Source organism: Crocodylus porosus, unplaced genomic scaffold (assembly GCF_001723895.1).
Source record: "Crocodylus porosus isolate Cpor-Errol unplaced genomic scaffold, CroPor_comp1, whole genome shotgun sequence".
Classification (NCBI taxonomy): Eukaryota; Metazoa; Chordata; order Crocodylia; family Crocodylidae; genus Crocodylus; species Crocodylus porosus.
In genome coordinates, this window is record NW_017728947.1 from 75,100,705 (window position 1) to 75,113,978 (window position 13,274).

At 49.8% G+C, this 13,274-nt stretch overlaps 1 protein-coding gene across 9 annotated transcripts in view; it reads right to left on the reverse strand.

The window, feature by feature from the left end:
- Positions 1–2: 2 nt before the first annotated feature.
- The window catches only part of ABCD4 (ATP binding cassette subfamily D member 4), a 31,206-nt gene continuing 17,934 nt past the window's right edge, over positions 3–13,274 (reverse strand). For 5 of the 9 annotated variants that reach the window (XM_019551711.1, XM_019551715.1, XM_019551710.1 and 2 more), the window contains 10 exons: positions 11,827–11,918; positions 9,564–9,668; positions 8,036–8,244; positions 7,587–7,678; positions 7,250–7,286; positions 6,906–6,955; positions 6,436–6,488; positions 5,948–6,024; positions 948–1,063; positions 3–750 (listed from right to left, as the gene is read on the reverse strand). In XM_019551711.1, coding sequence (XP_019407256.1) covers positions 655–750; positions 948–1,063; positions 5,948–6,024; positions 6,436–6,488; positions 6,906–6,955; positions 7,250–7,286; positions 7,587–7,678; positions 8,036–8,244; positions 9,564–9,668; positions 11,827–11,918 — 927 coding nt within the window. In that variant the 3' untranslated portion in view covers positions 3–654. Of the gene's footprint in view, positions 751–947; positions 1,064–5,947; positions 6,025–6,435; positions 6,489–6,892; positions 6,956–7,249; positions 7,287–7,586; positions 7,679–8,035; positions 8,245–9,563; positions 9,669–11,826; positions 11,919–13,274 lie in introns of those variants that run through there. The other 4 variants (XM_019551709.1, XM_019551713.1, XM_019551712.1 and 1 more) reach the window with 4 other exon arrangements.

Sequence of the window (13,274 nt, forward strand, 5' to 3'; positions counted from 1 at the left end):
CCCTTGGGCTACTAAGGTTTTAATACAAAGTATTTCAGTTGACTTGTGACATGGCTTCAGTACTGAAGAAAAATGCATAGTCTTTTTCTTTTCTTTATGCTTCCACTGGAATAACCAACTGCTGGTTTAGCAGTGACAATGAGCCCTGCCCTACAGAGCTGCCTATCCAGGAAGGGAGGCTGTAACCTCATCTGACACAGAGCTCATTCCTCAGGTCCAGCTAAAGAGGTTCAGCAAAGGTTGTGATCCCTTTGGGCCAGCCCAGAGCAGAAAGTACTGTGAACTGCTTCCATGCAGCACCAGAGACTGCCATCTACTTTGTCACCACGGACCTAGTGGGTAAGGGTCCTGAGTTGTTCCTCTCAAAGCAAACAAATTGGGTTCCTTCCCTACCCACACTGGCAGGCAAGATATGGGAATCCAGTTGCAGGAGAAGACTTGAGGCAGTAGTCTCTTCTCCACCCCAGATGCAGACTGGACAAAGCAGAAAACTCAGCTTTGGCTCCTTCAGGGTATTTCCAGAAGCCTTCATCCTCCTTATGGAGGACTCACTAGCTCAGCAGTTCCACATCTACCAAGCAGGTTATCTGCTGAAAGGCAAGTTGATTCTGCTTCTCCTGAGCAACGGAGCCACTGGAAGCTTTGGCATTTTTGTCAGCATTCCTTGTTGGCTGGGAGACACTTTGTGCCCTCATTTTTTGTTAGCTCCCACCTTCCTCCTCCGCAGAGTCTCAAGATCCAGCTGTGAAACTGCAATTCAAAGAGCAGGCACAAATGAGCACAATGGTTTCAAAGGGTGAAGAGAGGTCTCTCACATGCACACTTCATTGTACAACCCCCTGATCTTCCACTCCCAAAAGATGAATCTGTCAGCCCTTTGTGACCCAAGTCACATGTAGGCCAAGAGCCAGCTGTCCCAAGGGCTGAGAGGAATGGATCTGCCTCACCTTTTCCAGGCTGGTACGATGTCCCACACTGATCAGGGTCATGCCCAAACGAATGCATGTACGGTATAGCTCATGCTCCACCTCTTCTGTTAGGGCACTGGTGGCTTCATCCAACACTGAAAGAAAAAGCAGGAAGTCCCATCAGCATAGAAGACTGTAGCTGATTGGACCTGTCATCACACCTCTCCTCCCCACCCTCCAACCTTCAACTTCTGCTCCTTTCCATAAGGACTCTGGTAAATGAGCATCTGGCTTATAATATGGCATGGAGCTCTCAATGCCAGCACCTCCCACTGAGGGCTCACAGGCAAACTACAAAAGGCACAAGAGGACCAAGGCAGAGATCTTGGTCCTCCAGAGGGATCCCTGCTCATTTCATGTATTCCCCTCTGCAACAGCCAGCTGCCACCTCTCTTTTAACCCAGAAGCAGCTGAGGGAACTTATCAGCTGCCCCCTAGATATGTCCAATTGATTTCTGAGCCAGAGAGCCCAAGTGATATTGAAGGGAGAAGAGACCTATCAGGGTGCAAAGGAGTGCTCCAAACTCGGTGTGCTTTGGGAACGGGTTGAGCACCAGAAGCCATTGGGTCTGTATTTCAAACACCTTGAAACCAAGGTGACCTGGGAAAGGGCCTCCCAGGCTGCAAACCCTGGGGAAGGTAGAACCCATCCCTATCCACTTCTACTACAAGCTGAACCTCAATTCTATTGGCAAGATCTCTGGATTTGGCAGCACACTGGAAACTGCAGTAGCTGCCTTTAAATTTTAAAAAATGGAGGATTTTTAATGGATGGCTCCATCCTGGAGCTCCCAGACACTTGCTTAGATACTGAACTGAGTTCATTTTACACTGCTCTATAATTTTCAGTTTTCAATAGGCCAAAGATTTCTGCACTAACATGACAAACCTGAAGTTACAGAAGCTGCAGGGAAAACACTACAGGTACTGGCAGCTAGATTAGACACAGTCAGAGACTCTGATGTAAGTACTTTCAGTGCTGGTCATTTTAACAGAAACATCCATCTGAAGAGTCAACTAGGCTGCCATTTAAATGCATTTCTGGGGATTTCACAGCTGACACCAAGACGATAAATGGGGCAGAGCCACTGGTTCAGGCTATTGGCTGACAAAGGCGCAACTGAATGTTTTAAATGTTATATTTTTAAGTTTATCTTCACAGCTATTTGGGCTAGAATCATATTCAATGCAAGCTCAGATCCCAAAGCACTATTCAACTAAAGGATGGGCCCCAGGACACTATAGAATATGGAGCCTGTGGTTGTAACAGCCATCAGCATGGGAAAGAGTTTAAATTTCCCCAAGTATAGATTTGGGCATTTTTCAAATGTTTCTCTTTGAGAAGTTGTACTAAGTGGGGCTATCGGTTTCACTGACAGGCCAGGCTGAACTTTGGGAGACTTTTGCTAAAAATATATAGAAACCAAAAGAAATTCATTGGCAAACAGGCAGCATAAGACAAAGCTGAAGATGAGATTACTCTCCACCCACAGTCTCTTCCCCTAGTCCCTCTACTGAACACCCTTCACTCCCTCCACCTAAGCCTTCCCTCAAATATAGGTCACAGCTATGCATGCTGCCAAAGTACAACATGCTACTCTACCAGGTGTTACTTTCAAATAATAAACGTGGGAGTTTTAGCCTTGGTAGGGAAGTCAATCTGGTGGAAAGGTCACAGACACTTTCTTCCTGACTACAATTTTGCTGTGGATTAGAGAAAAGGCTGTAATTTGTGCAACTTCAAAGACGCCCAACACTGTAATTATCCAGAGCTATTTTGGTTCCATATAAGCACAGAACAAAGAATTACGCACAACTTACTTCCCACACTGCACATCAAAATCTGCTAAAGAACATCGTTAAAGGTTGCAACACCCAGTACTTAAAGCTAGGATATGGCAGAATTAAGCTGGCCTGTGGAATTTACATTCAGTCCTCTGGTGTAGTATACGTTAGGACATGCTGTTCAGCTACACGCTATTTTTCTCCACAGGACCCTGCCTCATTCAGGGTGGATTACGCTATTTATTGAGCTACTATTCAAGGTTGTGTTCTTGCCTCATTGTTTAACATGTTGCCTCAGGCCTGAATTACTGTACACTACTCAAATCTCTCTCTGCAGAGGGAAAAGTCCAGGAGGAAATTAATTGTTTCGTGGTGCTCCCCTCCACAGTAACCAAGTGCTTCATGAACAGTAATGCACGCCCCCTCTACACATTAGACATAAGGCACGATTAACCAGGTAATCATGCCTTAAGTTGTGACCCGATTACACGTTCAACCAATTAATGGTGTGATAAAATAAGCAATAAGCTGCAAAGTTATGCCACAAAAAAATGTGTAATAACTTTGTAGCTTGTTCTAATTACACCGTTAATCAAACGTGTGGGCAAGGGCTCCCCCTGTGGCTGGGAGCCCCATCAACTGAAAGGCCCCCAGCCACAGGGGAGCAGTACTCACTGCCAGCCTCACAGATGACAAGCCTTGCAGTGGTGGCAGTGCTGTCAGCGGTAGGGCTTGCAGTAGGAAGAACACTGCCCCGTGTGAGCCTCCTTGGCTGCAGGGCTCATAGTGAGAACAGCCCCACCACTGCTCGGAGCCACCTGAGATGTGGGGCTCACAGCAGCGGCAGCATGCCCCGTGCTGCCCTGCTGTGAGCCCTGACAACTGCAGGACTCATAGCCACGGGAGCTGGCATAAGGGGGACCTGGGATCATGATCCTAGGCTCCCCTTGCACCAGCAATGAAGTGCAATGGGCTCCAATGCATGATCCCACAACTGTGCCTTCTGCCATGCACATGTAGCATGGCAGGTGTCATTGTGTGGACTGCACAATAGATCCTATCATGCCTTTACCTGTGTGTGTAGAGGGGCCCACAGAGACATGCAGTCCTGATGAGCTTAGGGGGGCAGAAGCAGTCATTGATCACAGCCAGATATTTTAATACATTTGTGGAAAAGTACTACTGACCCATATGTAGACAGCACTCCCAGCGGTAGACCAGGTTCTCCTGCCCCTTAATTTGTCCTTTATTGCTCTTCTGTGTCTAACAGGGGAGGTATTTGCTACTTTTTGGTCTGGCAGCTCTATGAAAGTTTATGGGACTATAAATGAACAACACACTGAGATTTATGTGTATTCATGGGGCATCTCCTGGGCACAGAGAGTTACAAGGCATAGTTAGACCTAGGGCAAAAAATTTCACTTCAAATTTCCTTTTGTGAGGAAATGTGCATGCACCCCCCCCCTTAATTTATTCATAGTTTCATAGTAGTTTGGGGTCAGAAGGGATCTGAACAGATCATCTAGTCTGACCCCCTGCCACTGGTAGGAGCACACACTGGGATCACATGACTCCAGACAGGTGTTTGTCCAACCTTTTTTTTAAATTTACCCATGATAAGAGCGAGGACCACTTCTCTAGGAAGTAGGTTCCAGACCCTAGCCACCCTAACAGTGAAATAGCGCCTCCTAATCTCTAACCTGAACTTATTCTCCAGCAGCTTCTGGCCATTGTTCCTCATCACCCCAGGTGCTGCTGGGGGGGAATAGGGCCCTTCCTATTTGCTGCTGATCTCCCCTAATGAGTTTGTAGGCAGCCACCAAATCCCCCCTCAGCCTCCGCTTGCTGAGGCTGAACAGATTCAGGTCTCTCACCCTCTCCTCACAGGGCCTGCCCTGTTGCCCTCCAACCAAGCAAGTGGCCCTCCTCTGAACCCTCTCAAGGCAGGCCACATCCTTCTTAAAGTGCGGTGCCCAGAACTGGACGCAGTACTCTAGTTGTGGCCTGATCAATGTCGCGTAGAGGGTGAGTATCACCTCTCTGGACTAGCTTGAGATGCATCTTTGGATGCATGACGAGGTGCGGTTGGCTTTGCTGGCTGCAGTCTGGCATTGGCAGCTCATGTTCATCTTGGAGTCAATTATGACTCCAAGATCCCATTCCACCTCTGTGCTCACAAGGGGAGAGCTCCCCAGCCTATATGTATGCTGTGGATTCCTTCTCCCCAGGTGCAGCACCCTGCATTTATCTACATTGAACCCCATACTGTTACCATCTGCCCACTTCTGCAGTCTGTCTAAATCTAATTGCAGGCTCTTTCTCCCTTCAAGTGTGCCTACCTCTCTCCCCAGATCTTGGTGTCATCGGCAAACTTGGACAACATGTTTTCCGCCCCCTCGTCCAAGTCGCTGATGAAGATGTTGAATAGTGTAGGCCCCAGGACTGAGCCCTGGGGGACCCCACTATTCACATCCCACCAGGCTGAGTATGATCCATCCACCACCACTCCCTGGGTGCACCCCATCAGCCAGTTTTTGACCCATCCAACTGTGTAGGCATCAATGCCACAGTTGCTCAATTCATTAATGAGAATGGAGTGAGAGAGTGTCAAAGGACTTTACTTAAAGTCCAGAAAGACTACGTCCACGGTGACACCATCATCATCCAGGGATTTAGTTACCTGGTCATAAAAGGCCATCTGGTTGGTCTGGCAGGACCTGCCTTTGAATGAACCCATGTTGATTTTCCCTGGGCATGATCTCCCCTGCTGGCCCCTCACAGACGTGATCCTTGATAATTTTTTCAAGGATTTTCCACAAGACCAATGTGAGGCTTATGGGCCTATAGTTTCCTGTGTCCTCCTTTCTCCCTTTCTTATAAATGGGGACCACATTAGCTAGTTTCCAATCTCTGGGCACCTGGCCCATGGACCTTGATCACTCGTACAGCCGTACCAAGGGCACAGCAATGACCCCCACCAGCTCTGTCAACTCCCGTGGGTGAAGGGCATCAGGATCTGCTGATTTAAAACTTAAAACAGTCTCTCTGAGAACCTGCTTCAGTCATGACTCAGATGGCACAAGGGATCCAGGATGTTGCTAGCAAAGGAAAAGGAATTTTGTAGACAGCCTCCGCCACTTCACTCCTCCAGGGCCATGAAGGGTCCTGCTCTTCTCCAGCCTGGAACTACTCACCTGCATATCTGGGCTGGAGATAGAAGAGTCGGGTGAATGAGAGTCTCTGCATCTCCCCTGGGGACAGGATATCATACCTGCAGCAAGACCAAGAACCAGAATTACCACCAATCAGCAGTGGAGAATTATGAGAGCACCTCTTCAGAGAAGCAGGCTCAAAGTTATCTCCCCTCCCCAGCACAGCATCCAGAGCTACTAGGCCCAGAACTCAGGAGTGGCTCTGCAGCCCCAGGGATGTTAGATCACCTTGGAGGGAACTGAACACACATGGGACTATCCACCTTTAACATAACAGCAGGGGATGCAGGTCCTGACCCACAATACTGAGCTGACATCTTTGTTCCCCAGTACTGTTCATCTCTCCTTTGCCTCAATGGAGGCAGAGAAAAATGCCATTTGTGAACCAAGTGTATATGGGAGCTTAGGACTCATCCACACCACCACCAAGACCTACACAAACCCACTTGTAGATAAAGTAGCAGCCTTACCAGTTCCAATCCACCTGCTGGTCCAGACCTCCTGTCCTTGCTAGTAAGTCAGACTGTAGATGCACAGACAGGAGAGAGCACAAAACAGTCCTGAACATATCTCCCTTCCACCCTCCTGCTCTCCTCTTCCCACTGCCAGCCCCTGCTTTCCTTTGGCTAAAGTCACCTCCCTCAGGCTACAATCCCCATCTATCACTTTCACCCAGCAACACCTGTCTTTCACGTCCAGGTCACCCCTGTCCTTGACACATCTCCACCTCCTCAGCAGCACTCTCCAGCACTGTGCTTAATCTGCTGATTTCTAAGGGAGGGTTCTGTCCTGATTAGGGACAGCAACTCTGCTCAGTGGGACCTGTATATCCTTGTATAGTGCCACCAGGCTGAGATACACCAGACACCACAGTGTCCCCACAGTCAGACAGAGATGGAGCAACCCCACTAGGCTCCAAACAGCTCCCTTAATGACTCACCAGCCCAGCCAGCTCCAGGAACCTCAGGATTCTCTCATCATCTGCAGACCCTAGAGGACAAAGACTATTACCACTATATCCAGAGCAGCAGGAGCAACACCATGCCTAAAGTCATAGCTCTAAAGAGGGGCCATTGGGAGGGGGAGGAGCATCTGCTACTTCCCCTAGCTTAGTTTTTAATGGAGTCGCTCTAGAAGTTTAACTCCTACATGCCTGAACCAGTTCTGAGGTGCACATCTCAGGTTGAGCTCCAATTAGAGCATAACTTGAAGGGAAGAATTAAAGGAATAGAGGTGAACGGAAAACCAGATCACTTGTTAGATACTTCAGTGAATTCTACTCACCCGAAAGCGGATAAATCTCCTTTAAAGGATAAATCACCTGGTTAAATAAACCAAAGACACCCCACATCAGAGGAAGCTGGATGTGAGAATTCATCCCAAACACATACACAGACTCTAACACCTAGGGAGAGCCAGTAAGGAGGGAAGTAGTCACACCTGAACACTCCCCTACAGGCCTTTAAGCAGCATACAGGTCCCTGACATCAGAGCTGCCTGGCCTGGCCTGTCCCAAGCCTGAGGACTGCAAGAGTCACCAGTGTGTTTGTGTGGCTGAATGTCAAATAGGCTGAAAGAGCCCAGGCCCCCCTGTGACAGCCAGGCAGAGGCAGGGACTCACCTGCTCCCTCAGGGTTCCATCAGTGAAGAAAGGCCTCTGCGGCAGGAACACCACCCCGTGGGGGCCGAAGCACGTCAACATAGAGACACTCCCTGCACAAATCCAAGAGACAGAGTCTTGTCAATAACCAAGTACAAGCCCAAATCCCCATCCCCTCACTTCCTCTCCTATCCCATCTTCAGTGCACAGGCCTGAAACAGCAGGACACAGGCACCAGGCAGAGACCAGGCTTCTGGGGAGCAGAGGTCTGATCTGCAACACAGTGCACTAAAGATGAGAAGGTCAGAGCACAGCACAAGGAGAGAAGACAGAGCAAATGCAGCCCTGACCGCACTCACACATGTGCACTGCTTGTCACAGAACTGCATGACTTGAGCTTCACTCCCGACTTACCTGGGACAGCCCCAGCTTGTGTCCAGGGCAATGCTTTGGAGAGTCACAGCCCTTACCCTGAGTGCTTTCCCAAAGGCCATTAAGGACCCTGAGGAGAGACGTCTTCCCTGTGCCAGTGTTCCCCACGATCAGCAGGTTGTTCCCTTGCGAGATCCTTAAGTTGAGGTCTTTGATGAGCAGCCTGCCTGAGGATGGGACTGCAAGCGTAACCCTCTCCAGGAGGAAAGCTGTATCTTCTGGCACCATCTCCTCTTCAGATCTGCTGCTGCCCAGCCACCAAGACCGAGGGAAGAGAGAAGAGTTCAAGGTAAGTGGCAGCTGCCTTCCCCAACACCATAACCGGGAGCCTGGAAATCCTGGTGACTGGTACCTTATGAACACCTCCAAAAAAGACTTGACTTGCAAGGCTAGAGAGAACCAGTTGCAGTGGTATGCTGCCCCACAGAACAACAGACCAACTTGTGACCAAGGACAGAACCATGGCACTAACCCACAACATGCAGCAGCGGTTCTGGCTCCAAGAGCCACCTAAGCCAGCCCACAAGATCCCTGGGAACCCTGCATTCAGCTGGAGGGGGAATAAAATCCCACTAGAATAAACCCTTTAACACCAGAATATGATCTCCAGCTGCCTTTTTTGGAAGCTCCTTGCCATAGCAGCTGCTAACTGGAAGGCAACAGTGAGAAGACTGACCTCTTGGGGTATGTCTACACTGGCTCCCTGCTGAGCCTGGTCACACCTGCTCAGCTGGCAACAAAGCCCACATATATGAAACAGTGTAGACCATATAGAGTTGCACTGCTTAGGTCTCCGCTCTTTCAAATACTGGCTTCACCCCCCGCCCCCATCCACCGCCTAAATGGGAAAAATACATGCAAAAGAATACTGTATAAACAGCCCATATTGGTCAATATATTAAGGAAGCGGTGGGAGCCCTATTGCAAGAGACCTTGAAATGCAACAAAAAACAGGGAACACATTGTGAGGGACAAACCTCGCCAATGGGGACAGGAAGAGATTAGCCTTTACAGCAGTGTCCTCAGCTCCCAGTCAGGGTCAGGCACCCACTATGCAGATCACTACATAAACACAAGACCTAGTCCAGACCCCAGGGACCTTACAGACTGGTCTTAAACAGAACACAGCAGGAGATCAACAATGGGAGGTGGACAGGAGCAGAGGTGATGACCACAGCCTGGTGACTCCATACCATTTAAAAAGGACTTTTATTATTAACCCTTGGAGCTGGCAAGCAGCATCTGGCCCTCTTCTGGCTACATAAATCTACAGAACCCCAGGGCCCAGAGTAAAACCTACCACCTGAGGGAAGTTTTGGTGACAGTGGTGGTTTAACCTGCACTAATCTCTCCAGCATGCAGGGAGCAGAACCCCTTCTTAGAGTAACTAGGGGAATAGCTTGGAGAAGAGATTCCTGGACTGTAGCTGAAGGAGGAAATCCTGCCTTGCCCACCAGGAGGTACAAGATGCCAGAGAACTTGTCAGACTTTCCCCACAGCCTGGGAACACAGCCACACAGTCAGCCAGCTGCCATGCCACAGTCAGTACCGGCCACAGATACTCACCTGTCCAAGCCCCACTTGTCCAAGTCCCAGCTGCTTTTGGCTTCCAAACAGTGATCCTTCCATTTCCTAGAGAGATTCAGCAGGGTCTCCTGCAGCTCCCCAATCCTGTAAACCAGTCAGAGCTGAAAAGAAGACTAATACCAGCTGCCTTTCCCTGGCTCAGCTTCTGCTTTCACTGAGCTCTGATTGTTAGTATGAGTCATGAGCTCAGTGCTGTCTAAGATGCAAAGAATCCTGTCCCACAGAGCTACCAAGGTAAGCAACAAGACATGTTTTGGTGCTGGCTTAGGGAAGGAAGTGGTTAGGGAAGCTGGGGAAGTTTTTAAAAATAATAGTATCCTCCTAAGAAGCAGCTAGCTTTGGAAGCATTCAGGTGGAATGCTGGGGAAAAGGCATGGCTGCTTTAGTGTCTTCTCCTGGCCTGCAGGGCATGGGCATCAGTGGCAGTGGTAGCTCAGTGGCTCCTGTCTGTGACTGGAATCCCCACCTCAGCAATTGCCATCCCAGCCCACCTCTATTCCAAAATGACCTCAGCAGACAAGAGCCCAGGGTGGTGATGCTCAAGGATGAGGTCTCAAGACCACAGACTGCATAGGGTTAGGAGCATGTTCCACATCTGGCACAAATCAGGGTTGGGGCCATTGAGTGCCAGCAACAAGTATGCAAACCTGGGGCATGAGGCAACCCCAGACTAGTGATTTCCTTTCTACAGGGGAACCCTGCCTTGGAAAAGTACTTCCCTCCCATGCAGAACCCCAGATCAGGACCCTCCCTGCTGCTCTGCACTGGAGTTTCATAGTAGGTAGGGACAGAAGGGACCTGAGCAGATCAAGTCCAACCCCTGCCATGGCAGGATAGAGTATTGGGGTCAGACAATCTCAGCTAGGTGTCTATATAGGCGCCTTTTGAAGACCCTCATTGTAGGAGTGAGCACCACTTTCTCTGAAAGTTGGTTCCAGATCCTAGCTGCCCTGACTGTGAAGTAGTGCCTCCTGATGTCTAGCCTGAACCTACTCTCAGTCAACTTGTGGCTGTTATTCCTAATTAATCCTGGCAGTGCTCAGGGGAACAAAGACTTTCCCACTGCTCGCTGGTCCCCCCTTCTAAGTTTATAGACAGTCACTAGATCCCCTCTCAGCCTTCTCTTGAGGAGGCTGAACAGGTTCAGGTCCCGTAGCCTCTCCTCATAGGGCTTGCCCTGCTGCACCCTGACCATGTGAGTGGCCCTCCTTTGGACCCTCTCAATGCTGTCCACATCCCTCCTGAAGTGCAGTGTCCAGAACTGGATGCAGTACTCCAGCTGTGGCCTGACCAATGTTGCATAGAGGGGGAGGATCACCTCCTTGGACCTGCTCGTGATGCATCTGTGGATGCATGACAAAGGTGCAGTTAGCCTTACTGACCACTTTCTCACATTGGCAGCCCATGTTCATCTTGGAATCAATGACGACTCCAAGATCCTTTTCTGCCTCTGTGCTGATGGGAAGGGAGTTTCCCCAGTCTGTAGGTATGCTGCTGGTTCTCTCTCCCTAGGTGCAGTACCCTGCACTTGTCAGTATTGAATCCCATCTTGTTCTCATCTGCCCACCCCTGTAACCTGTCCAGATCTAGTTGTAGCCTGTCCTTCCCTTCTAGTGTGCCCACTTCTCCCCACGTCTTAGTGTCATCCATGAATTTGAACAAGGTGCTTTTCACCCCCTTGTCCAAGACACTGATGAAGATGTTAAATAGTGCAGGCCCAATGACTGAGCCCTGGGGGACCCCACTGCCCACATCCCTCCAGGTCAAATAAGACCTGTCCACCACCACTCTCTGGGTGCAGCCCTCCAGCCAATTGGTGACCCATCTGACTGTATAGGCATCAACGCCACAGTCGCCTAATTTTTTAAACGAGAATGGGGTGAGAGACTGTGTCGAAGGCCTTCCTAAAGTCTTGAAAAGACTACGTCCACTTCGACACCTGAATCCAAGGATTTTGTGACCTGGTTGCAGAAGACCACCAGGTTGGTCTGACAGGACCCTCCCCTAATGAACCCATGTTGGTTGCCCCTAAACATAATCTCCCCTGCTGGTCCCTCGCAGATGTGTTCCTGGGTAATTTTCTCAAAGAGCTTCTCTAGGACCACAGTAAGACTAATGGGGCTGTAGTTTCCCAGGTCCTCCTTCCTCCCCTTTTTGAAAATGGGGACCACACTGCGTCGAGCTCTCTTTCCCTTCTGGTCAGCAGCTGGCAAAGGGGGGGTCAAGGGAAGGCAAGTCTCACCTGTGCGTGTAGCCAGCCACATCAGACACAGTGGTGGAGAGGTCAATGAGCTGGCTGAAGCAGCTGATGAGGTAGATGGAAACAAAGGCGTTCTGTGGAAGAAACACACACCCAAGGTAGCACAGAGCTCAGGCAGCAGTGACCAGGGTGGAAGCTGCTGTGCCTACCTTCCACCACCAGCAAGCAGTGATGGAGTCCATGCTCAGGCATGGGAAGCAGCCACAAGAAGGTACAGAAGTAGGACTCGATGGTCAGTCAGGCTCCAGAAGAGATGACCCAATACAGGAAAGACGACCATGAAGGGAGCAGCATATTCCAAAACCTGAGAAGAGCTCTCCCTACTTCAGCCCAGGAACCTCTGGCATCCTCCACCTACCCACTCCAGCCCACTGCCCTTAGACTGCAGAACAAAATCAGCTTATTGCAAACGCAGAGGGAATGCAGTGACCAGCACAGAGGTAGAAGTCAGGGAAGAGAAGGTCCTGGGGATCACTTTGCATCTTCCAAAAAAACTTCTTACATGTGGACTAGCACTTCCCACCTGACCCTGTAACAATCCCAGCTCTCAAGAACCAGCCAGTACCGGAAGAGTCAAGGCCTTTACAACCTTTAAATGAAAGCATGTGCATCTTAGACAGCATTGAGCTCTGATTGTTAGTATAAGTCATGAGCTCAGTGCTGTCTAAAATGCAAAGAATCCTGTCCCACAGAGCTACCAAAGAAGGTGGATAAACAAGCTACAGCTGTTTACAGCTAGTCCATCCTTAAGTCCTGTTAAGTCCTGTCAGGCAATACTGTGACCCCTGCCAGTGCTGGGGTCAGTGCCCTTTCCAGGATTCATGATGACCAACTCCCAGCCGCTGCCCTGGGAGACAGCTGCTGCTCTGACAGCTCTGTTTGCTTTGCAGCCTGGAATTCTGGGTGGACTATTTTAAACACATTACCAGCCTCAAGCAGGTTTTGACCAGCTGGAAACATGTCAGGTTCTGGAGGGCCCTCTCTAGGGTTTTAGTAAAGCAACGAATGCATAGGAGAGCTCAGGTTTCTAGCCAGTACAAACACAGGAACATATACAGAACACAAAATCTGGTCAAGGGGGGTAGCTGCTGTTTCATAGTTTCTAGGGTCGGAAGGGACCTGAGCAGATCATCGAGTCTGACCCCCTGCCATGGCAGAAAAGAGTACTGGGGTCAAATGACCCTAGCAAGGTGTACAGCTAGCCTCCTCTTAAAGACCCCCAGGGTAGGAGCCAGCACCACTTCTCTTGGAAGTTGGTTCTAGATGCTAGCCGCCCTGACCGTGAAGTAGCACCTCCTGATATCTAGCCTAAATCTTCCCTCTGCCAGCTTGTGACCGTTATTCCTGGTCACTCCTGGCAGTGCTCAGGGGAACAGGGACTTCCCCAGTGCCTGCTGATCCCCTCTGACTAGTTTGTAACAGGCCACTAG